A 26,428-nucleotide genomic window follows, 5' to 3' on the forward strand; every position below is an offset into this window, starting at 1 on the left:
TCAATAAGACAGTTTGCCACCTCTAGCATAAATACTCCAGGCTCCCATTTCTCGTTGCTATTTCATTTTGTTTACTGTTCAAGACATTCACTAGCCAGGGCAGCACGGCGGTAAAGTGGTTACCGCGTGTGCGGCACAGTTCTGAGGTCATGGGTTCAAATCCAGCTACCAACCTTCCTGTGCGGAGTATGTTCTCCCCGTGCTTGCTTGGTTTCCCCCGGGCACTCCGGTTTCCTCCCACATTCCAAAAACATCCATGTCAGGTTAATTGGCCCGTCTAAATTGTCCCTAGGTGTGAATGAGCAAGCGAGTTGTCTGTCCCTGTGTGCCCTGCGACTGGCTGGCAACCAGTTCCGAGTGTCCCCTGCCCACTGCCCGTAGATGGCTGGGATCGGGTCCAGCACCGCCCGTGACCCTACCGAGGATAAGCGGTGCAGATAATGGATGGATGGATAATGGACATTCACTTGCCAAGACAACAAACTTCTCTTCCTAAGACTTTCTTCTTCAGTTCCTTCCTCGTTCCAAGATCATCCAATTCTGGACCTGCCGCCTGACGCTTACAATTGCATGACATTGGATGCAAAGGTAATCGAACCTGGATCACAGTGATGTGCATCAGATATTATCCCCTGGGCCGCTAGGCGTACAGAAATTTCATGAAAATAGGTATCATCTCATCATCACACTATTTTTAGTCACAGTACCAAATTGTTAATGTTTTTTTTGGGCCAGGTGGTGAGAATATTATCAGGCATTTAACCGGTCAGTGGTACAGCCGACAAGCAAAGTCATTAGGACGAGCGCAAGATTCTGAACAGAATTACAATGAGGGCATTGTGGGAAGTAATTCGGTTGTCCTGAAATATATAAATAAAGGCATGGTCGCACGTATCCAATACGTTTGTCACTTACAATGCTTAGTTTGAGCTGACAAAACGTGAACCAACATTCTCTCTACTCCATCATATCTGGTTCCGTGACTAAAAATAGTGTGTTTCATTAACGACTATACAAGAACTGAACAAAAATGGTAATGCATTTCCAGTTGTGTCCGCATATAAGGCGCACTAGAATATAGGCCGCACGTTTTAATCCTGACCAAAATGGGGCTTTTTGGGGGCGCCTTATAGTCCGGAAATTACAATATATTATTCTTTTTATGTCGTTTAATGTGAATGTTTTTTATTTGAACATTAGGGGTAGGACTATAAAATTCCTTGTAATTCTAGAATGTTGGAGAAGTAATACACTTCATTTCTGGATCTTATTATTTATTTAGATGTAAATATGTTCATTCAAATCAAAAATTCTAGTGCATTTCATAATTGGTCACTTGGCATAAAAACTGCCAATGACCCGAAAGACGTCGGACGTGCCATGGTAGGGTGTGATGACCGGTCGCAGGCCCTTCATGGTTTTATAATGTCCAAAATGCTTGATCCTGTAGGATGCAGGCACGGCATTCTTCGGAATATACCACTCTACCGTGGCGTTGCTCTGCCGCTCAGAACCTTTTAGCCAGTGGAACCTGCAACGCGTACGTTTGATCAGCCATCGTAAATGTCGGGCTAAAACAGCTACGCGCTTACACACCGGGTCTCCCATGAAGCGTCGGTGTGGACCAGCGTCCAGCGGTCGGTTGAGTCATCGTGCATCTCCACAGCAACAAAGGATTGATCCCTCTGGAGACGAACCGTGAAATAAGGAGATGGGAGGAAAAAAAACAGGTAAAGTCGATCCCCTAGTTACGACCATTCGACTTACGTAAAACGGTAGGTACGAACATTTTTTCAGGTGGTCGAAAAATATCCGGACATTGCTGTAAGTTAGATTTTGTATTGTGTGCAACTTTTTCCGAGTATAGGAAATTACTTCTTTCCGCCGCTACCGGCGAGTAGTGGCGCTGTGAGAGGTCACCCAGCATTCACCCGGAAGTAAAAAAATCAGCTTCCTTTTCCTAGTTCTTATATAAGCATCTCTCATTCACCTGCTCGTAATCCCACCGTTCCCACCAATGTAGTCGTTTTGTGTGGGTAATGGATTGCTCCGCGTTCATAAAAAAAAAACCCCTAACTGAACTCTCTCCAAAACTTAACTCTCGCATCATTCATGCACACCTCACATTCCACGCCTACACTACAGCGCGCTAGGAACTTTGACATTTTTATTGTTTAATATCTCGTGCAGCCATTCGATATGGTTGGTTTAAAGTGTAAAGAAAAGGCCAGAGTTTCTTTTGAAACGAAAGTGGAATAAGAAAGCTTGATGCGGTTGAGAAAATGGTCGGAACACTTTTTTTCAGCCGCTTTTTTACCACAGGGGAAGACCTCTTGAAGTGCATCCCCCAAAAGTAAGTTAAACTAAACTTTATTTATCTTCATGGAGGATATTATTTTGAGAAATGTTTATTTTTCAGGACAAAACAATACAGGTTATTTATAAAAACCTTAAACATACATTCCATACAAAATATAGCACTGAAGCAACTTACGAACAACTTCAATTTACGAACGATCGTCCGGAACCTCTCGTTCGTAAGTAGGACAGCGTCTGTAATCCCTTGCAGTATCACGGTCTACTTATCGCGGTTTCACTACTTGGCAGATTTTTATAACGCATTTTGTTCGGCATTCTGGTTAAACAGACGCCCTGCCCCTTTTCTGCCTGTGTCTGCCTGCACGTCAATGATGTTGCAGTCTGAGTTGTACACATATGGAAAACAGCTTGACGAACCTATATTATGTATGTGCAAATCATTTTTTAACTTGAAGTAAACTGTGAAGTAAAGTGGATTCCGTCCTTAATAAATACAGTTGAGCAATAAAGCAGCACGAGTATTTTAAAAATGATAATTTGACAGCACAAAAGTTATTTGTAAGAACTAAAAAAAAAACGCTTATAAAGACCAGTACTTTTATTTGTTAGAAAAATACTGTAAATTGGGTTTGTTCTTTGGTTTCAATGTATAATCGAGTATTTCATAAATAAATAAGTAAAGGTTTTTAATTCGAGAGTTTTGATTATTGCAGGACCTTTTTGGAACGCAGCCCCCGTGGAAAACAAGGGATTACAAGAAAAAGCTTTTTCTCACCACATCTCCCGAGTGTCTAGGGTTCCCTGCCACAAAAGTGACGGACACCAAATCACCCTAGAAAGTAAAACCCGTCCAGCCACCAGGACGAAAGTTAAGCTCAGGTTTAAACATTAAGACTGAATGTGTGCTGCTTACCTGTCTGTAGACCGGCAGGACTTGCTGCAGGACTTCGCCAAAACTGCTGTTTTCTGGTTTTCTGTCAACCGTGGCTATGGGTAACAGATTAAAAAGATTCTTCTCGAAAAAGGGTGGAGGTGGGCCTGATGGGAGCGAACCGACTTTATCCTGCATGATGACAGTGATTTGAGAATGATTCATTCTGTCGTCTACTTTTTGTTTTTGTTTTTTTGTCATTTGGACCGAAAATCCCAATTCAGCACTCCTGACTGGCTCATAATCTGCTTTCTCATTTATTCAACACTAGCAGTGGGCGATACTGTCAAATTTAGGTATTGATCCAAGCAATCTTTTACTTTTTGACTGGTAACGTCATGATTGTTGAATAATGGAACCCTGCCCATTTAAGTTTGTTTACATTTCAATAAACACAGCACGAATAATTCGGCCACAAAATGTTATTGATTTTTTTATAAATCACTACATAGCGAACTTTAACAGTATTAAAAAAAATAGATACATAATATTTCTATTACAACTGTTTCAAAACAAAAGACTCAGAGTCAAACCAAAAAAGCAACAATGTAATACAAATACAAACACTGTATAACAATGTTGACAAGAGAAGTGTTTTAAACCACTGTGTCGCTGCATACTGGTGTGCACAGTGGGATATTGTCAGGTATGCTGTCAGAAATGATCCATTTTGTGTGTCTGTGCAGTTTAGCGCCTGCCAGAGTAAGCATGTATTACTCTTCAATACCATAAGAGGCCTTGTCCTTGGAGACAAGTGAGAGAAAAATTGAGAGCTGTGGAGGCTTTGTGTCTCTCTTTCATGGATTCCTGCCAGGATGTCAACTCTGTGATCAACCTAACAAACCCATGTTTCATATTGAGTGAGCATAAATATAAAATATAATAAAATACTTTATTCTTTGTGTTTATTTGATTCCTATTCAAGACCTTATCACGTAAAGTCATTTTTCAATGTTAAAAAAACGCTAATATTGTTAATATAACGTTTTTTCACATAGTGGTTTTCAGCTGGATTTTTTTAATGATAGAAATGTGCCTTGGCTCAAAATATTTTGAAAAAAATACAGAACTAGTGAACTAAATACCTTCTACGAAACAATATTTTGAATATAAAGTCTGTAATGCAAAAAATGTGTTATCTCTCATTTGCTTTATTGACATAGTGACAACTGATTTACAGGTTCAGGAGCAGTAACATGTTTACATTTTTGGTTACAGCTCATTGCTCTATAGAGGGTGAACTTTTTATGTGTTTATGTAAATGTGTGTTGTCACAGTAGCAGACCACACTACCACAAAAATGACACCTATAATTGTGCTTTTCTGTCATCGAAAAAAAGTCCCCACCGCGCTGGGCTCTCTGTTTGCCTCTGTCATTTTTACTTTCTGCTAGGGTGGCTACATAGATTTGGCCCGCTCATCTGTCTGACAGGCAGGATGCAGCAGCAGGCCAGGTAAGGAGAGGTGTCTGTCAGTCACACACAGGCATAAATTTAGAGTCGCAGAGGGCGCTGGTGAGAGAGAAAGGGGCTTCGCAATCTATGTAGAGAAGCTGCACATTGAGTAAATTGGTGGTGGAGTGTTGTATCCATCCCAGGACTATAGTATTGATCCAATCCAAGTACATTCTTCTTTCCCAAGTAGTGGATCAGTCCACTCTTTACCCAAATTTCTCTATTTTAACCAAAACCAATGTAGCGTCTGAAATGGAAAATGTCCGAGAAAAAAACACAGAAAAGCCTCCCTCCACCAGCAACTCCTCCACCGTGACTTGATAGCGACCGACGGCGAAGCCCTAGCAGAAGAGGGCGGGGCGAAAACAAGGACTGTTATCATTCATTGAGCTCAACTTGCACTTTTTGCCTGTCATCTGTGTGTCCCCAGATTTGTGCTGTGCTATGTGTTTGCAGAAATTAGCAGCTGCCTTTACCGTGTCGCTCCTCTCACTCAAATGTGCTCGCAAGAACCAGGAACAAAGATCAGAAGGAAAAGACTAAAGATTTAAAACCCAAGCCTTGTTCCAACAGCCAGCCTTCTCCTTAATGACATAGTACCTAAACAGGAAATATCTGACACACACATTAAATGGCAGTGAAACTCACCTGAGCGATGGCACGTGCTAGCTCAACAAATTTCATTATGTAGGCATTCAGCGTGTGTGGGCCAAAAATAGTTGATGCACCCTCATACCTCTGAACCTGCACCAAATAAACAATCATTTTTATCAATTTTGATACTTCAATAGTCTGTGACAGTGACTTGCAGTGAGGTTCAATTGTGGTGAGGCAGTCAGATTAACAAATAAATGAACATCTTATTTATCACTTGATTGGCTGAGCAAGAAAGCAATATAAAAACTGCGACATAGAACTTTTATTGTCTTACCTTAAAGGTAGTGTCCGCAACTTAAAATGTTGCTACTCTTGCCACAATCTTCTGGCTTTAAGTCATGATCATACTAATAAACTCTCCTTTTTTCATCTTTTTGGGATAGCATTTGGACTGTTTTTGAAACAGTCCTATTCTAACTTTTAGTATTTTCAGGCCACACTAACAAAAATCCCAGGAACGAGCAAAAAATCAATCCCGTACACAGACATTCTGAAAAACAGCCCATGCAGCGATTAAAAAAAAAGTCCTGGATGGCTAGACTTCCTGTTAGTGAGCTGATACTGATACAGGTGTGTGCCAAATCAGGATCCTTGGGCTCATTATCTCCCTCCGCCGAAAAGCAAAATAAGTGCAGGCCTTACAGGTATTCAAGATATTGAAAAAAAAAATCCAAACATTTTAAACATAAATATGTTCCTCCAATTAGGTTCCTGAGTCTCTGTGAGTCCCGAGTCTCTTCCTTTTCCATCTCTCTCCTGTCTCTCTCAACTTGACCTAATTTTGCCACTCAGTTCAGTTTTCCTTCTTACAGCTGCACTCACTTTTACTGATTTCCCTCCTATCACGACTCTTCCACATCAATATTTTAATACTCTGTGCTTGTAACGTTTAGTTATTGTGGCCTATGAGGCCTGGCGAGGAACGTGTTGCCCATAAGGTAGTTATAATTTCATGTGTTTAAAATATAGTACAAAGCTAAAACTGTTGTAAATTAAGAAGTCTTAATAAAAATATTTAGAGGCTATTTGAGCTTTTAGTAAAAAAGAGAAAGCCAAATAATACTACTTCCGGGTTTCCAGAGTTACTTCCAATTCTGGGCCTCTTGTAGTAAGCTATGGCTGATTTGTCAGTTGTGTGTTCCATTCGTCCCCATTAACGATGAAGGATTAACAAGGCAATGCCTTTGTCACCATCCGAAGAAGGAAATTAAAGCCGCAATAACCTGTAGTCCTGGTGGTTTGAATCAGTGTCATATCGATAACGCTACACAGACTGTCCCTTTGGCTCTGTGCTATTTATCTTGTCACGTCCCAAGCACTCTTGTCTCAGCTTATTTTTTATTCCAGTGCACCGCATTCTTGCCTGCCCTTCCAGAACCGCCTGACAAACTCTTTGCCTTCGCAACAAGGACCCCTCGCTTGCATAATGGACCACGATTGTTGCCTTGCTACCGGACATCTCAGTGCCTAACCCTGTTCCAAAAAAGACCTCCATTACTGAACTAATCTGTGTTTCTGCACTGTGTTTTGTACTACCCCAAAATATAACTTTAACACTGAAGAAATGTAACCTTTTCATATATTTTAAATGTTTAATTTCCATGATGACAGCTATGCACAACCTTGCCTGCCTCCCCTGACTGCACATCACGGGTATGTAAGTGTGAGTTTTTGGTGTGCACACCTGGTACTCCTCATACGTAGTAATGTAGTGCGTGTATACGTTGCTCAGACCAGCAATCACCACATCCACCTTTGAGAACGCCCTGGTTGACTGAAGTTCCTGACACACACATACACAATTGTCAAACATCAACACTTGTTGCCAAACCACAAATGTGCCTGTGTGTAAAGTACCTAGCGAAAGCATGAACCAATGTCAACCTAAATGACTAATAATGACAAAAGGAGTCCAAATGTCTGTAATAAAGTCTTCGTTTATATGCACCTGCTCTGTGATGGGCTTAGAGGTCTCTGAAATGCGACACTGGAGAACAGACAGCATTATCAAGACCAAAGACCAAATAAAAAGTTCAGAGCAGGAATGGTATAAAAGATGATTGAGCAACATTTACACATCTCCCGGGGCACTGTGAAAGCAATAATATCAAAATGGAGAGTGCATAAAGCCCTCGCAAACCTAGCAAAACCTGTCCGTCCCATCTAAACCTTATTCGGGGGGGTTGTGGGCTCAATACTTTCGCCAGGCACTGTATGCGTGATGTTGACACTTACCCGTTGAACAGCTTCTCTTAACCTTCTACCTGCCATGGTGCTGCCACACAAACATACTCATCATTATTTGCATGCATATGTGTGTGGAGTGTAAGTAATGATAGTCCGCAAGTATTTTTCTCATTAATGAGAACTGTATTACTGTAAAGCGTTATTGATATCATTTTGTAACTCAGCTGTCGTTACATCACGATGCGTTACTCTGCTACTTATTAAAATAAGGTCACGGTATACAGTGTCTTGTGATTACTAAACACCATTACTTCATTTTCAAAGTTACATATACTGTAACCATCAATACCCCAATAACAATAAAAAGGGGTCGGCGTGTTTAATATACCCACGAAGTACAACTAAATACAGTTATGGTGGTGCATTCTCAAGCACAGAGTATAATACAATGTATTGTTAAATTATTTTTGCATTACACCATGACAGAAGAAAAAAAGGAACTGTCTTGGAGAGTACCCAGAAAAAGGATGAAGAAGAAGAAGTTCTTGAATAGGTTTAAAGCCGAGAAACAAAATGGATATTGTGTGTCTCGGTGAAGAGTTCGTTTGCAAGCTCTTAAGATTGCACAAGCCAAGAAAGAAGAAGGCTGCACTGCTTTCACCAGTTGGTGTACACCGGGCAGGCATCTCAAAGATAAGGCCTGCGGGCCGGATCTGGCCCGTTGATTGATTTAAACCGACCCGCCCACAATTTCTGAGTATGTCAAAAAAGGAAGCAAGTTTCTAGGTCAGGGGTCTTAAACTTGCAGCCTGGCGGCCAATTGCGGCCCGTGGGTTATAGTTTAAGTCTAAAGAGACAGTGTGTATTTTTAAGCGCCTCTGGTGGGAGGAATTAAAAATAATTGATACTGGTTTAAAAACCAAGCAAAAATGCATGTACTATGAAAAAAACGTCCATGTTTTCAAATACTAATAGGTAGAGAAAAATGCATTTATTATACATAACATTAGCCTCACTTAGATGAAGCTGACATAATAGTCAGCCATCTTGCTGCTACAGGTATCACCCAAAGACAAAAAAAAACTGTATTTTTTTTGCCAGACAAATATGGCAGCGACTGTATGGATTTGGCTATGTAAAAGAATACAGTTTTCTCGACCCTAATTAAAAGTTAACAATGGTATGATAGCTTATCTATTTTTGTCTGTTATTCAAATCAATGTTTTTCGACTGAATGTCGTTTTTTGTACCACTAGGAGCCCTTCAATATTAAACACTGTCCCTTTCAAGCAGTTTTAGGGCGGTCGGCTTATATGCAAGTATGTAAAGTAAATTGTGACATGATAGTGACTTTCAGAGTAATGTGGTACTTTTGGGTGTTGGTTATCAAGGGGGTTACTGAATTACGATTTAAATAAAGTAACTAAGAACTGTAACTAATGACTCTTTTTTAATAATGTGCCCAACACTCTGTGAGCAGGTGCATTTGTGTGTTTTTACGTCATCTCTCCAGGAACAGCGAGAACTGCTAAAGATCCGACAGTGATGATCTGAACATCAATGATTTCTGGGTGCCACGGCAACGGCCATTTCATCTATATACCAATAGACATGTTATATACACAATCTGTTGCATTGGAGCCCATGTGAAGATACAAAAGCTAGACTCACCTCACCGGTGCTGAAAAGGATTGGTTTGGGCCAGTGACATTCTTGCGTCTGATTGGACGGCTCACCAAGCAGGGCGTCTCGGATCCCATCCCAAAATGGGTCACCCACTACGGCACCTGCGAGAGCATAGTATTTTGTATTTTTTTGTCTAGTTCATCTTTCTTTCTTGAACAAACTTCACATCCTTAAAAAAAATTGTACTACAAAAGAAAAAACGGATGACAGGTTGAAGCCAAAAACTTAGCACAGACTTGTCCTCCCCAAAACTTTTGGTATTAAGGTTAATTTGACCTTATTTCATGGGTTGTTTTGCACAACCACCTAAAACTATGCTATTTAGTTTCAAACCAAACGCTAAATAAGAAATAAGAACAAGCCCACCCAAAAAAGTTTACATTTCGGTTAAAGCACGGGTAATTCATCTTTTGTTAAACTGAGAGCAGCATTCATTTTTATTGATTTGCTACTTATTATTACTATGTTGTTACTATGTTATTACCAGGTTGTGATGATTATAAATTGAGTTAAAAACAAGCTAAGTCAACCACTGAAACATCATGCCAGTTGTAAATCACATTTCCTGGAAAATCCCAATGACTTAATTGGTGAGTTGTTTTCAGAACCTGTCCACCAGCTATTCTAGTGTTCTAAAAGGGGCTACCTGGTGCCTGGAAGCACCACGTTGTAGACCACTGTTCTAAACATTAGACCCCATATAATATTTGCACTTGTAAATATGAGTGTGAGAATGTTGAATAAAAATGAGAGTTTGTGAGTGTTAGAGCAACCTTGTGTGAAATTGAGGTCTCCTCCACCATCTGTAGTTCCTGCTGCAAAACTGTGGCCCAGCGCAGGTTTGCATGTACTGGCCTGCACACATTAAAGGAATGCAATTACTTTTTTTGGTAACGAGTACTGTAACGTGTTATTAATGAATCTTTGTAACTCATATGTTTTGTGCTATGTGGGGCATCACTGCAATACCATTAAATGCAGGTAATAATTGCAATGTTTACCGACTGTTGAGTAATTCATCAATAATATTGCCAAATACTGTACATCTCTCAGAACGCCAATTACAATGGATGTGCCTGTTTTTACATACCTTCAAAGTGCAAGTGAATACAGTTATGGTAGTGCCGTCTCAAGCAGTATGAGAATGTGGAATTTCTCCTCATGCAGATATTCTCTATACCATACATACTCAGATCTAATCCAAATTTAAAACTATAAAACAGAATAATCAAAAAGGGGGTGACAATATGGTACATAAAATTTATCAGCGTAAGAAATAAAAGGATGTTTTTGAGCAAACTAGAAGTTCAAACCAATGTCAAATACTTTAAACTCATTACAAGAAGTTCAAGCTAAAATCACAAGAGTAGGGCGGCACGGCGGATGAATGGTTAGCGCGTCCGCGGCATAGTTCTGAGGTCATGGGATCAAATCCAGCTACCAGTCTTCCTATGCGGAGTTTGCATGTGCTCCCCGTGCTTGCGTGGGTTTTTCTCCGGGCACTCCGGTTTCCTCCCACATTCTAAAAACATGCAACTCAGGTTAATTGTCCGGTCCAAATTGTCCCTAGTTGTAAATGAGCGAGTGACTTGTCTGTCTCTGTGTGCCCTGCGATTGGTTGGCAACTGGTGGCCACTGCCCGAAGATAGCTGGGATTGGCTCCCCCGCAACCCTTCTGAGGATAAGCGGTGCAGAAAATGAATTGATGGATGGATGGATGACAAGTCACAGGATCAACCACAATACCACAGGAGCAAGAGATGTGTGGGCGAATTTTCAAAATTGTATTGGAAAGAACAAAAAAAAACTGACAATTTTGTTGATGTTACAGTAAAGTGTAGTAAAGTGTGCAAACCCAAATTCTGACAATTGGCTGATAACCCCAAAAGTGCGCTAACAATACAAAGCAAAAGACTGCAGTTGCAGTTTGCTCTTGACTTTTGGAACGACTCAGAAAACGTATAAGAAGTTTGCTTTAAAATGTCTCTGATACACTCAATTGATAGCTTATAGACTTGCAATGATGTCGGGAGTATTTTCGGCCAATAAAAAACTTTATAGAAGCAGTTCATCACCAACCTCTGGTTTTAACAATGTTCTACTCACCAGGAATTAAATGAACACACCTAGGACAAGAAAGAAAACTGTCATACTTCTTCAGGGTCAGCTAACATGCGCATATTAGGTTGCGTGTCACCAGTAGTGAATAGTAGGCAGCATGTGGGGAAAGGGGCGTGGCTAATACAATAAACAACAAATCAACTTAATCAATGGGTCAAACGTAAGCAGAGAAATGACGGTAAAAGTATGCAAAATTTTGGTCTTTTTGATTGTCAAATTATTTTGGCTATACACCATGCCTGGATAAAAAAAGGAAGCATCTTGGACAGAAATGGAGAAGGAGATCTTCTAGTGGTTTAAAGTTGTAATACTGAAATATGTCACTGCCCATATTTAGTCATGATTATTCACTTCCTTCATTTCTTACGTCTTGATTTATTCAGTCGCAATTATGTTACTTCAGTTATGTTTAAATCTACGCTATCATCTTACTTCTTTGAGAGAACTATACAAAGACAGGAAATATCAATTTCAGTTTATGAGGAGATGCCTAAACAACCACATTCCTGAGAATATCAAACTAAGTAAAGTACAGCTTTTGTCCTTTTGCAATTGATTCCTACACTGAGGGTGAGAGGCTTGAGTAAACCTTCCCTTGTTATGGGATGTCGGGCAGACCCAAATGCAGGACACAATGAGACATTAAAATGGGGATGTAATCAAACTCCAAAAGGTTTTTTTTTTATTCAATAAACAATAGAGGAATTTACTATTGATAAGGGAGCTTTACTGGTCAGGAGGGAAAACTTGAGAGGGAATCTTGGGATGGTGAAAGTCATCAAAAGGAGATTCTGGAGAACTTTTAAGAAGATGGCTGGTGAGGAACGTCTTAGGATGAGGAAGGAACTGAAAAAGAAAGTCTTGGTAAGAGAAGCTTGTCGTCTTGGCGTGTGATAGTCTTGAGCAGGAACAAAAACGAATCAGCAAAGTAGAATGGGAGGCTGGAGTATTGATAGTAAGGGTTGGCTAATTGCCTGCTTAGGAGCACCTGGACAGAAGAGTGAGAGGAAGACTGGGAAATGGGGTAATGCTGCCCTCTCTTGGAGAAAGGGAGGGGGTTCAGGTGCCGAACCATGACATCCTCAGAGATGACGTGGCAGTTATCAGCAGGATGGTGCTCTATTCAACTGTATGTTTGACTTGTCATAGATTTTCAATCAGCTTATGGACTGCCCTTTTTTTTTTACAAAAAGGATGGTAAAACACATCACCATTAGCTAAAGTGGATTGTTACAGCCATTGTCTGTTTGTTCCTTTATCATAATCAATTCTGTAATAAAACCTTTAAAAGGAACTGCTCATTTGTTTTTAGCCTCAATTTCAAAAACCTGCCTTCCCAGTATCCAGGACCAACAAACACACTGAGGAAAATACCATTCCTCAACAAAGCCCAGAGACAAAACGGATATAGAGTGTCTCGGCAAAGTGTTCATTTGCAAACTCTCAAGATTGCACCAGACAAGGAAAATAAAGGGGTCACCGGTTCCACAGGTTGGTGTACACGTTGTCTTCTTTTTTTATTATGTGGCTATTTTCAAGCAGTTAGTTAGTTTCAGAGTAATGCTTTATCCACTTTTTGGAGTCAGTAATCTGGTGGGTACTGAGTTACATTTTAAATAAGGTAACTAGCAACTGTAACTAATTCCTGTTTTTTCAGTGACACACCCAACACTGCTAATATGTCATTTATGTATAAACGTGTTTGTTTGTGCAGGTGTTAGTGTGTGTTGGTGCACACTTACTGTGTGTGTGTCATTGATGTCAATGGAGACATTTGTCATGTTGACCCACTGATGAGCTGAATGAACAAAACCTGTCACTTCCTCAACTGCATTAGCATAAAGATCCTGCAAACGTGAATCTTCATGAAAAACAAAACAGGCTTACATACAAAGTCATGCTAACACGCACCCGGGCCTTCATGAAGATGTTGTGTCCAATGATTCTGGTGCTGTCAAACATGTCTTCTCCAGGTCCAAATGCTTGACACTCTTTTGTCTGAAAGACAAACAAACTTCCTCTTTAAAGGTAATCCCAATTTGCAAACATGCAATAAAATGAAGAAATAATACATGTGTTTTGTATAAAATCTATATATATGTCATCGGTATAATCCAAATATTTTCCGTCCCAATGCGATTTGCAGACAGCTTGTCTTGTATTTGCTAACCTGACCTGTGGCGTCACAACGGGAACACCAGAACCCCAACAAGCCAGATGCCATATTGTTTTACGTTTTAAATAGTCATAGAGATTACGTGTGTTTTAAGCGAAGTTTTGATCGTTTTTGTGGCGAATGCCTAGCCGTTTCTGCGCAGGTGGATTCAGTAATGGCAGAAAAAGGCAAAAAACACACAGAGAGCAGACGCCAAAAGGGGACTAACCGGGACGATCAACGAAAAGGCGGCCGCAGCGTCGGCAGAAAAACACAAGGCTGACAAATACAAAACTGGCCGGTAATAAGCAAATCAAGGAACACAGCAAAAAAACAGGCACTAACAGTAGGCTAGCCGATTAAAAAAACACGCGGTGAGCAGCCAGGCAAGCTCGGAAATAACAAGAAAAAACGTCAACGGCTGTGTCGACAAACGCAAAGCTGGACGGAAATAAACCAAGGGACACAAGAAAATGATGCTGACGACAGGCTTGCCGATCAAAAACCACGCGGTGAGCAGCCAGGCAAACTGGGAACCAACAACGAAAATCAGTAACGGTTACAAATGAGAAGCCAGCCGGGAATAAACCAAGGGACATGGAAAAATCACCGCTAATCCAGGCTAGCCAGCCAAACACCAAACAGTGGGCAGCCAACATGCACCTACCGGGAGTAAACAAAATAGGAAAGCAGTCCCGACGCTAACTAGGAGCTCGCCGGACAAAATTATACCAACTGTGACACACGCAGCGAAAAACACAAAAGAAAAGCCACAACTCCCTACTTCGAAGCAGAAATGAGCGGTTTACAATCAGTGTCCCCTACAATCACTGTCTATTTCAAAGCTGGCCTTACATGTTGTGTTAATGGGATTCAACATTTTGAAAGTGTTGTGTTTCTTTAGTGAAGTTACAGCTCTACAGAAAACAATTCAAATCAGACAACTTTGAGAATAAATTTTGCGAGTCCTCCAACACGTGGAATATTTTGCAATATATTTTCATTATTGTGGGGAGAAACACTACACATTCTATGCCTAACAGAAATAAGTAATTCTGGGAATACCACTAGTATGTGTGTTTGTGTGTATGCGTATGAATGTGTTTACCCCTCCATCAGGACAAGAGCTGTTGAGGTAGTCACAGGCTAATCCAGAGTTGACACAGTGAGGACCTCGAATGTTTGGACTCACGTCGCCAAGGTTACTGGAAGAGAAAGCAGCCACAAATGCTGCCTGATACACACACCAGAACACAAGTTCAGACTGATACCAATACCCAACGCATGAGTAGTGATATTTGGTACATAAAAGTTCCTTCCCTCTGCATTTTTTAACAGAAACACCTTATAAATCACAATATATTTTCTTTAACATTGCATTTAGATAATAAATTCAAATTCCTGATTGTTAATTGGCCACTAGAAAGCAACTAACACTATTTTCAGCTAGTATAAAGAAAAATATATCTTTAAAAAAGCAGGTATCAGCACCAAGACCAGTACCTGCGAACAATAAAACACTCCGCAGCAAACGTCATCCGTGGATCACCACAGGATGGGAGCGCATTGTTGACCCAAAACAGTGGAAGTAGGACACAAGTTTGAATAGAGCGAGAGACGATATGTACGTTGAGTTTCATTTTCAAAGTCATAGTTTATAAAAAACAACATGCAGAGCTGTGTGTATAGGTGCACAAATCTTAATTTCAAGGAAAACAAATTGTCTGCAAGAAGAAACAGTCCTTTTCAAAAGCACTGCAGTAGCCATTCAAATAAATCGAGGACATCATAAGGAACGTCCGCATTTGCGGTGTCTCATTTTTGTAAGTTATCGTGGCTGTATGATTTAGATTTACTTGAATCCGGAATGCCTTTTTAAGTAGGGGTAGGATAAGTGTTGGGGAATTGTAAGTGTTGTCTATCAATGGATGCTATTATACTGCTGAATGCAAGTCTGTTACTATTGGTGCTAGCTCGTAGATATTTTACAACAGCAATAATAATAATAATTATAACAACAATAACACCATTATTAACATGATAATAACGTATATGGTATATAATAAATAATCAGTAATATATTATTACAGCATATTGTCGAAATTAATCAATATTGAGCAAATGTTATATTATTAATGATCTCACAATCACTAACAATATATTTAAGTTTGGCGCAATCCAAGGAAAAGTCTACTTTGAACTAAGCTACTGTAAACAAGCTACATTTGTTTCTATTTAACTTGTTACTTACCTGACATGGACACAAAACACACAAAAGCTCTGCAACTTTGCTCGCACAATCTATGTGTAGCGCTGGCCAAGAGAAAGTTTCTTTTGTTTTGTGTTTTAAAATAAAGTTAAAATATCTTGCTGGTTGCACACGGTTTCCGTTATTCTGGCTAAATAGCTTGGCTATGACACACTTGTTTACAAACACGCAAAGGGATCTATACTTGTCCATCGAGAGCAGTTTAACAATGGTGATACCTGTCCAGGCAGCGCTCCGGGATTCTTGTGGTTCTCCATCAGATACGCGGCATAGCCCATGTTGTCGCTGCTCACCAGCAGATTGGTTGTCTTCATGCTGACTGCATGCACCGCAAACCAGCTGTAAGAGGACCAAGTTCAGGAGCTAAATTGGACCTGTCTTGTGCCATGTGGCAGGCGGGCAATTTTTCACTATAGTCACCTGAGCAAACCAATTCCATCTCCGTCTGGATCTGTGAACTTTAAAAGCACAATGTCCTTGTCCACGTTATTTTCGTACCTAGAAAGGGATCAAAGATTTAAGGGGAAACCGTCACTGTCTGGGGACATGTCAGACCTGCTGACCTGTTTTGCTCATCCAGTGGGTTGTTGTGGTACGAGTGAGGACTTCGATTGACGCTGCTGGCGCCCACACGTCCACGATTTTTGTAAATGCGGCCTGGCCGCACGCTGTTGTGGGCTCTGTCGATACTCTGGAACCGAGTGGAAGATAATTAAAGCTGATATTTGAACAACAGGCCACATCTATGCCTGCCGTGGGCCTATTTAGGTCTTACTTTGACGATGCCTTTGACGAGCGGTTGAATAGACGACTTGAGGTAACCTTTGCTGCTGATCATAAAGAGTGTGTACTGAAAGTACCCAGCCGGACCTGAGTGAGTGTGCGTTCCACTAAGCACCACATTGTCCTGTCTGTACTGGTTACCATATTTCACTTGTAGGGCTTTCAGGACCTTATCACAAGAAGAAACACTCTCAGGTCCACACCATGTTCATAAAGTGACGCATACACACGAGCGAACCTCAAGCCTTAGCCTCTGTGAGATCATTCCCACATCCACGGCAACAAAGACCACTCTGTGGCGGCTGTCATCTATGATGAAAGCGCGACTAAACAAACGGGTGTGAATCCCGGCAGCTGTCTGTTGGGGGTTAGCGTAGCCCATCTACAAACGCACAAACACTTAAGCCACCGTGGTCCAAGGACAGCAGGAAGTTTTGTTAACATTGCAAATCAATAGACCAGAGGAAGTTCGGCGATGGGTCCGGTGCAGTCGGCCCTTCCTACTCCGATACGGAAAGACGGTTCTGAAACGGGGGGCCGAGTCGGGTCAGGACCTAGCACAAAAATAAATAGTCTTAAAGTCAAAATAATATAATTCTTATGTTTCAGCATGCCATCGTCCTCCAAGGGCGTCAAAACAAATAAAGGAATGGAGAACTACCACGTATAAAATGATTTTTTAAATCCCTCCAACCCCAATTAAGCTGTTGACTCGGCTCGCATGTCCACGTCTGGATTTTCTTAGCCAAACTTAACAACGGTGATGTTGTAAGATACTGTGGTACGAAAATATTTTTTACAGAGCAACGACATGTTAGCACCAGGGGTGGCAAGTTTGGGAATGCAGGGCCTTCTTTGCTGGCCCCCAAAATATCTGATTTATGTAATGTTGATTGTATTTTGTCCATCAATACCTACTAAATCATTCCAAATTGTCCCTCAGGTTCCTTGCATTGGTTCTCCTTGGCTACGCCACCTACAGATGCTCAAATATAAAGGTATATTGTGTAATATTTGACCGCAAGATGGCACTGATGTCTAATACAAATGAAAACCAGTGCCAAATTAGCCCAGCGTAGGAGCAAGATTCCGAGACAAACATGGCAGCGACTACTAAATATGGATTACACTATGCAAAAATAAATACAAGTTTCTTAACCTATGAATATTTATAAAAAATAATATTGGTATAAGTTTATGTATTTTGCCTATTATTCAAATGAATGTGATTTTTTTTACTGAATTAAGGGTTTTTGGTACCTTTAGGAGGCACAAAATATTAAACACTGTCCCTTTCAGAATGTAACCAAACACGTTTCAGCCATTAGTTGTTGCTAGGCTCAAAAATCTACCTGGAGGCCTTCACAACATATCCTGAGTTTGATAAAGCTGTTGGTTTAGCCAATCTGATTCCAATTTGGAGGGTCAGCGAATGTTAACGGTGCTTGGGAAACGTCACCAGTTTCACAAACTATGATCGGCTATGGGCCAGTAATCTATCAAAGCGATTGCGCCAACATCCGTTAAATTTGTAGAGAACGAGCTGAGCGAAAGGTCGGACAACTCCGAAGCGACCAAGCCTTTCGCCAGCGGGAAAAGATTTTGTCCGCCACTTTTAGCCAAGAGGTAAGATTTTAAGCCTGAGCCCAAGCCCTGTCTGAATTTCAGACTATGTCGGGCCTAAAATGACAATCATAACATTCAGGTTGGGCTGACCTTCTCTCTGGTTTAATTTTTTTTCTTGTATTATCCACCCATCATTGTCCTTCTTTGTCTCTGTTTATACTGTCTTGTTGAACTTAGATTTTATTACAAAAGACAGGATTTTTTTCTCGGCCCTTCGCATACCCCCCTTCCACAGTTTGCGTTGCCGGCTTCCTGAGTGGCATACCAGCAAACCAAAAGCACCGGGCGCGCGGCAGGAGTCAAATCAACTCTCCTCCACCCGAGTCCTCACAAATAAAATGGGAAATTTCTCCTTCAAGAGCCGTAGTAGAGCTGGTTCGTTCGCGAACGACACATTGCTTATTTCCACATAAGCAGAAGGCCTAGGTGTGAAAGACAAGGCCTTCCTATGGTTAGCACAATGTCCTTACTAGTCGTGATGGAGGATGTGACCCTCAGGGCGATAAGAGTGACGCTGACGGCCGTCATGACGACAAAAAGGACGGTCAATATCACCTCCAGAGTGGAAAAAGTACAATGCTTTTTGTAGGTCATCTTGTTTGGTAAACTAGGACAAAACAAGAACAAGATGGCTGACATCTGTTTTCATTTTCTAAAAAGTAATGATACAATAGAACTGTGCACAAGTCAAAACAAGACATGATAGGACAGGTCAAAATTCTATGACACAACTCAAAGTGCGTTAAAGCAAGACAACAATATAATTTTAGACACCTGAAGAATAAAAAACTTACCACAACGCAACACAAGCCACCTTAATGTTTCCTAAGATTAGCAAGATACAACTGGCAGTCAGGATTTGACTGGAAATTTTGTGGCGGGCGGCGTTATCGTTGGGTTCTGAAGCAAAGTTCATTCGATGGTTGCAGTTGTAAAGCAACACTGATAAACAAAATTGTTTTTGCTTTTATGACCCAATTTCATCATAAATAATAGCTCTGCGTGCTGACGGGACATCATGGCACATGTCATGATTGGTCCACTTATTCTGCAGGTTGTGAGGGTAGTGCAGCAATAACGTAGGGGGGCCCTTTAGGGCCCACTTGGCATCCCTTCCATTGGAGGGAGGCTTGGTCTAACTATGGCGACAGACACGCAAAAAGAAAGGGTGAGACCATGGAGCTGACCAGACGTTTTTTCTGGGTGGTCAGGAGATATCATATGCCACGAGATTAGACATGGTACTCCAGGGTAAACATGTAATAAAGGCTAGAGAGAAAAATCAGATAAAGGACTGTCAGGATAAATAGGCATGTTATATTCACAAAGCAGTGTTTAAATACTAGGCTGAGATATAAAAACAGTGCAATGAAATAATAGTGCATTTTTCCAAAAGTGCAATGAAAAGTACAGCGGTAACATTTAGCAGCAACAACAAAGAGAACCAAATTATTCTTAAGATTTGTATTTTCTCAGTTTTGCTCAATTGTTTAGTGGGGTGATGGCCCTGCTAAAGAAACTGCCACTGAGCCTATTAGTCTTTGTTTTAAGGGAACTGTAGCGCGTACCAAAAGTTGCATATTAAAACAAAAGGCTAGAAGAGACCGGGTACAGTTGTTTTACAGGGACTGTTGTAACAGTCAAAGTTTGAACAATTGAAGGAGAGTTTTAATGATGCCACTGATATCAGACACTCCCCATTTTATTTTGACCTCACACACGCCAATCCAAAAGTCTCTGTGACATTTTCTCAATTCTATGGTGAAAAAACACATTTCCAGGCAAGATTTCAAACTTTTTCACTATTTTTGTTTCATAGATAGATAGAGAGATAGATAGATATGCATCCCCATAGGAAAATTCACATTTCCAGCAGTATCCTCATGTTAAAAAATAAAATAAAACAAGAGATATAGAATAAAAAATACCCAATATAACATGTAAAATAAAGAGCATTTAAATAATGTTCCAAAAAAGACACTGTAATAAAAATAGAGCAAAATATGCAAATGCAGGGTTGGGGTTTCATGTGGGCTGTAGTTAAAGAGCCTCATGGCATGAGGGAGAAATGATCTCCTCAGTCTGTCCGTGTCACGGTCGCCTTGGTGACCAGTCTGCCCCGCCCCCTGGGCAACAGCTGAAAGCAGTTCCACTAATGGTGGGTCTGTACTTAAGGCTGCATGGTGGGCTCTGCGGTTGCGGGTTCATTAATACTCATTATTCACAATCCCGTTCTGTTATGCCTTGTCCTGTTTTAGTCTGTTATGCCTTGTCCTGTTGAGTTCTTGCCGGAGGAACTCTGTATTGTTCTGTTTTGCCCTGGAGTATTGGGCGACTTTTATTTTATTAAATAAAACCTATGGATCGTCAACGCATTTGAGTTCTCCCTTCATGCCTCCTGCCTCCGTTCTGGTCCGGTCACCTTCCACGCCACCACGTCTCGTGACAGAATGAACCCGCCAACAAAGATAACTCAGCGAACGATCCCAGCGCGACTTGGGGAGAGCTGGAGAGCGCAGTTCGGCAGGCGCCTACTGAGTTGGCCTTCCCTGCTCGTTCGAACCACGGCCCCGCCCGTCGTGGCCCTTGCTGTGCCTCGAATCGACTCACAGGAGGAATTGACGCCTGCCTGTTCGACTCTCATGCCTGCCTGCCCGACTCCCGTGCCGATTGCCTGCTATTCCGTCTCCCCTGCGTGCCTGCCTGTTCGACTCCCAAGCCTGCCTGTTCGACTCCCAAGCCTGCCTGTTCGACTCCCATGCCTGCCTGTTCGACTCCCATGCCTGCCTGTTCGACTCCCATGCCTGCCTGTTCGACTCCCATGCCTGCCTGTTCGACTCCCATGCCTGCCTGTTCGACTCCCATGCCTGCCTGTTCGACTCCCATGCCTGCCTGTTCGACTCCCATGCCTGCCTGTTCGACTCCCATGCCTGCCTTGAGTCTCCCTGTACTGTCTTGTCTGTTCTGAATCTGTTCCCCCCCTGAGTCTGACTCTTCTGAATCTGTTCCCCCCTGAGTCTGACTCTTCTGAATCTGTTCCCCCCTGAGTCTGACTCTTCTGAATCTGTTCCCCCCTGAGTCTGACTCTTCTGAATCTGTTCCCCCCTGAGTCTGACTCTTCTGAATCTGTTCCCCCCTGAGTCTGACTCTTCTGAATCTGATCCCCCCCTGAGTCTGACTCTTCTGAATCTGATCCCCCCCTGAGTCTGACTCTTCTGAATCTGATCCCCCCCTGAGTCTGACTCTTCTGAATCTGATCCCCCCCTGAGTCTGACTCTTCTGAATCTGATCCCCCCCTGAGTCTGACTCTTCTGAATCTGATCCCCCCTGAGTCTGACTCTTCTGAACCTGATCCCCCCTGAGTCCGACTCTTCTGCACCTGAACCCCCTGAGTCCGACTCTTCTGCACCTGAACCCCCTGAGTCCGACTCTTCTGCACCTGAACCCCCTGAGTCCGACTCTTCTGTAGAGGCCTGACCTGAGCGCGACTCTTCTGTAGAGGCCTGACCTGAGCGCGACTCTTCTGTAGAGGCCTGACCTGAGCGCGACTCTTCTGTAGAGGCCTGTCCTGAGCGCGACTCTTCTGTAGAGGCCTGTCCTGTTTACCTGTTCTGATTCTGCCCTGATTTTGCCTGTCCTGTTCTCGTCGGTTCTGCCTGTCTGTTATCCCCTGTCCAGTTTGCCCGCCGGACCCCCCCCTGCCGAGCGCCGATTCCGATCCGCCCGACGCAGATGGCGCCTGACTCTCCCCGTTCCTGCGTGTTCGGAGGAGGGAGCGGGGTTGCCCCAATCGTGAGCGTCGAACCATTCCGGGGCGTGAGGTTGTAATTTTTTCTTTTTTGGGACCTCGGGAGCTGTCCCTTAAGAGGGGGGCTCTGTCACGGTCGCCTTGGTGACCAGTCTGCCCCGCCCCCTGGGCAACAGCTGAAAGCAGTTCCACTAATGGTGGGTCTGTACTTAAGGCTGCATGGTGGGCTCTGCGGTTGCGGGTTCATTAATACTCATTATTCACAATCCCGTTCTGTTATGCCTTGTCCTGTTTTAGTCTGTTATGCCTTGTCCTGTTGAGTTCTTGCCGGAGGAACTCTGTATTGTTCTGTTTTGCCCTGGAGTATTGGGCGACTTTTATTTTATTAAATAAAACCTATGGATCGTCAACGCATTTGAGTTCTCCCTTCATGCCTCCTGCCTCCGTTCTGGTCCGGTCACCTTCCACGCCACCACGCTTCGTGACAGTCCGTGGAACAAAACAGTGACAGCAGTCTGTCGCTGAAGCTGTTCTTCTGTGTGGAGATGATGCTGTTATTCATATTCATGCCAAATATGATAAGGATTGACATGCTTAATGTCCGCATTATTGGCTTCCATCGTATGGATATTTTAATGCTGGGTAACAACTACATGGAGAAAAATGTAACTTAATGGTGGCTGATAGGTACGGGGACAGTTGTAACACATCAAACACCAAAAACGACAACTTCTGTATAGTCTGTGTGGACAAATGCTAAGGCAAAGACAAAAAAGAAGGGAAGAAAAGTGGATACAGTGTTTTGATTGCAAGCGATTTGCGCACAAAGGCTGCACCCCAAGCACTCACCTATAGATTTGCTACAACAGCTTGTCAGACTCTGATTAGCAAAAGGATAGATATACAAAAGGATAGATATGACACAAGCACTGTGTTCAATTCCATGCTCTTTTTGTCATATATTTCTATTAAAGAAAGAGTTATTTAAGTATGGGACTATCTGAAGCTGATTTGTAAAGATAAATCACACTGTTAGAACTGTCCACAACTGTAACATTGTGTATCAATCTGTTTAAGAGACTCTCACAGACTTTTAGCACTTACCATTGACGTACAGTATACTTGTAATAGACAGTGTAAAGGTTTGAGAGGACTGGGACAAAAGATCAGAAAATCGGGAGGGAGAAAGCAAAAATGTGTTGCAACTGTTCCCGGTCTCACCAGTTATAATATTGTAGCCTAATCGGTTTACGGTTCACAGATCTCTTACCCGCATGGGTCTTTGGGGCACCGATGAGGAAACAAGTATGGACAGGCTTCTCCATTGTTGCCTGTTCTTGGGCCATGGCAAAGTTGGCACCATTCCATTCCTTAATGTTTTCGGCCCGGTTCTTTTTCAGTCTTCCTCTCCTCCTGCCCCTTAGACTGTGCCCTGGAGAATTGTTTTGCCCAGTCCTGATGATCTAGTGACAGGACCATACCACTGAAGTTTTCCGTCTGCGCACAGTTGACAACAGTTCTTCCTAGGGTCCAATGTGCCCTCTGATGGTGTCGCGCACCATTTCGTTTGTCACATGGGCTAAGTAGCTGATGCTTCGAAGTTTCCTAAAGCATCACATCTCCAAGGCGTGGATTGTCTCTCAAGACTAGAGGAGGATGGAAGTAACCAGCAGTTGCTGGAGTCTGATTTTTGGTTTCACAGCTATGTTCTTGTGCTTCCAAGTGGGTTTAAGTCTGGCAAGTGTGGCTCTGAAATTAGCTATCTTGGCTATGATCTCTGGTTCTCAGGCTTCTCCTGATCTGACAGCTCCAAGATATTTAATCTTGGTGACAGGTTCTAGCTCTTTGTGTTGATAGTGATGTTTGTGGTGATACCTTGGGGATTGTTGGTCATTAGTTTTGTTTTTCTATGCTTAGTTCAATCTCATACTGGGTTGATGATTTTTCCAGGCGATTTACCAGATCTGAGTTCCTTTTTGTTTCCTGCCAATCCCATACCTTTCAACCTCCACGGCTCCATGCCTGTACAAACTGTCGTATTTTCCCGTACAAAATAATTGTACACCATATTTTTTTTTTTTTCGGAACGACGCTGCTTGGCCCTGTGGCTAGGACCTTGACTCAGTCTCTTGGCCTCTTGGCTTTGCAGTGTATTATGATTTGACGGATAATTGATAAAGAATATAGAACAATAACCCTCTACAACTAACCCCCCACCCCCCAGGCGGCAGACGCATGCGATTGACATATTTGTGTTATTCCGTAAAGATTTCTTTGTACGTTGTACTCGTCTTAAAATGCATAAAAAACGTACTTTGTATGGCAAAACCGTACAGGTTGACAGATATGCATTTCCAAAATAATTAATTTGGAGCATAATGTTTTGTTAGAGATAGAGATAGAGATAGAGAGAGGGGGTGGGGGGTAGGTAGGTAGGTAGGTAGATAACATATAATTAAAAGCAAAAAATATCTGAAGAACTGTTTGGAAGCCCAAAAAGTCGGGTATTATTAAAGAGCCGAGCCAAAGGATGACCTTTCTTGAAGAGAGCTTAAATTCCGATAACTATGTGACACGCGTCGCGTTCTGATGACGTCGATGTCTTTCTTTATGTTGATTGGTTGTCCGCTTCCCGTTTGAAAAAGTTAAGCGGGGACGTACATGCAGCGCTGAGTGAGCGACTTCTGTCGGTTAGCTTAAGGATCACCAGGGTGAGTTGAGCGTGAATGCAACATAAAATAAAACAAAACAACCTGTACGCTATATGGTAACTGTAGCTGCAACACGTGCAAAGCTTACTTAATTTCCCGATGTTTGCGTCAAAAAAGTCTCATAACATTCCTCGTTTGGCTATATGTGGCTAATAGTAATGACAACAACAAAAGCCTTGCAAGTAACTTCGGTGCAATTTTATGAAAGACATCCTCTAAACTCAACAGAGACTTTGAATATGTTTGTGAAAAGGAACTTTATGTAAGGCATTAAAAGTTCCGTCACGAGGTTTCTTTCATGTTTTTATTAGTTGTCGGGTTTAGCTGAGCCGCTCTAAATTCGTGCTACTCCTGATCCCCTTTGATCAATAATCCAAATACAGGTATCAAATGTTTGATCAACTCCAAACAGGTATTGAAATAACATTGTTCTACCTGAAAATGTTTTCATTTAGATCAGTGGTTCTCAACTGATCCGATTTGAGGACCAACCATTCCAACCAATTGACAAGCTGCGACCCAGACAAACAACAATTTCCACTTCCTAAATGTATCTGAATAAAGGGTTTTGCTGGGTAAAGCAGATATAGTGTAAAAATGCATCTTTTAAAAATACCACCAAAATCCATATCTGCATACTAAAAATAAAATTAAAATATTGATCAAATGTGTACTTATACATTGCTTGTTATTCACTTATGTAGTTACTAAACATTAATATACTTGTAATAAGCTAGACATATAACATTTTAAAACTATTTACTGTACCTTCCAGCGTCGTTTTGATGGCAGACACTCGTACATTATTTTCATATTTTGCATATGTTTACTTCTGTAGTTGTTGTCCTCTTTTCCTTCCCCTTATCAGTAATTTTCTCGGGACCCATTATTATTGGCAGCAATAGGAAATAAAACCAACAAAATCCCAATAATATTAGATTTTGTCCCTCTCAAACGTGCCAGTTGATTAAAAAGAGAGAAGAGATGGAGTAGAGGATTATTGCCATCTACTGTTATGGAGTGTAACCTTCCTTTTTTCTCGTCTTCTCAGCTTATTTTGCCATGGCAAAGGCCTGCTTTTGGGGCCCGACCCACCAGTTGAGAAATATCAATTTAAATGATGACCTTTAAAATTCCTTTATTTGTATCAAATTAAAAAGATATACTCTAGAAATTTTGGATGAATATACTAAAGAATATTGATAATATCAAGATTTTCTTTGGGTATTATTCTTAAACGAGTCATTAGCTATACTATTTATTAAATTAAAAAAAAAATCAAAGTTTCCATTGGGGGGTAAAGTTCTGTTTTCTTGTTTTGATTTAGATCATGTCTTTTTTGTATTCAATATTTATAAACTTTAGTCATGAATGGATAGATAACTTTAATGAGAGAGAAACTGAATATCAGACATTGAAAGAGACAGCAGCATTCATACTTTATTCAGCATTTGGCTTACATTAACATTGGGCATTTGGAATAATCATACAGCTGATAAGAACAATTTATAACTGTTAAGATCTTTCTCGAGAACATATTTACTTTTTTTTTTTTTACTTAAAGGTTGGGTTCGTTGTTTGAGGTGTCCTTAAAACGGTTGAAAGTTAAATATTTTCTCTATTAAGTATTTGTTGACGATGCAGAAACGAATTCAAAGAGCCCTTATACTTATTTTTCAATCTGCTTCTGTCTTGCTGTTAGCAAAAATGTTTGGGGCGGAACTTAGTAGGCAGGAGGTGTGAGAGTGCTAGAGGGCAACATGCTCGTCTTATTTTTTATT

General features: G+C 41.5%; 2 protein-coding genes across 5 annotated transcripts in view; one reads left to right on the plus strand and one right to left on the minus strand.

Moving 5' to 3' along the window:
* Positions 1–1,310: 1,310 nt before the first annotated feature.
* asah2 (N-acylsphingosine amidohydrolase 2) lies at positions 1,311–25,558 on the minus strand. 4 transcript variants are annotated; one of them, XM_088323837.1, is made up of 21 exons: positions 25,416–25,554; positions 18,659–18,795; positions 17,022–17,116; positions 16,801–16,944; positions 16,555–16,731; positions 16,343–16,470; positions 16,200–16,277; positions 15,998–16,118; positions 14,619–14,744; positions 13,267–13,353; positions 13,098–13,202; positions 10,008–10,089; positions 9,220–9,335; positions 9,049–9,143; positions 7,597–7,636; positions 7,046–7,144; positions 5,353–5,448; positions 3,233–3,382; positions 3,095–3,151; positions 1,597–1,685; positions 1,311–1,531 (listed from the first exon to the last, which is right to left on the minus strand). In XM_088323837.1, the coding sequence occupies exons 2-21, from the start codon at positions 18,780–18,782 to the stop codon at positions 1,333–1,335; spliced, it is 2,208 nt and encodes a 735-aa protein (XP_088179963.1). In that variant the 5' UTR covers positions 18,783–18,795; positions 25,416–25,554; the 3' UTR covers positions 1,311–1,332. The 4 variants fall into 4 exon arrangements, with proteins under 4 accessions (XP_088179963.1, XP_088179962.1, XP_088179964.1 ...); XM_088323836.1 differs by lacking the exon at positions 25,416–25,554 and adding an exon at positions 23,207–23,809; XM_088323838.1 differs by lacking the exon at positions 25,416–25,554 and adding an exon at positions 18,983–19,093.
* Positions 24,518–26,428, plus strand: part of LOC148346998 (kinesin-like protein KIF20B) — a 39,961-nt gene continuing 38,050 nt past the window's right edge. The window contains exon 1 of the mRNA XM_088323835.1: positions 24,518–24,647. The gene's annotated coding sequence lies outside the window, so the exon portion shown is untranslated. The remainder of the gene's footprint in view (positions 24,648–26,428) is intronic.

This window comes from Urocampus carinirostris, chromosome 19, assembly GCF_059441175.1.
Source record: "Urocampus carinirostris isolate Australia breed hairy pipefish chromosome 19, RoL_Ucar_1.0, whole genome shotgun sequence".
NCBI lineage: Eukaryota > Metazoa > Chordata > Actinopteri > Syngnathiformes > Syngnathidae > Urocampus > Urocampus carinirostris.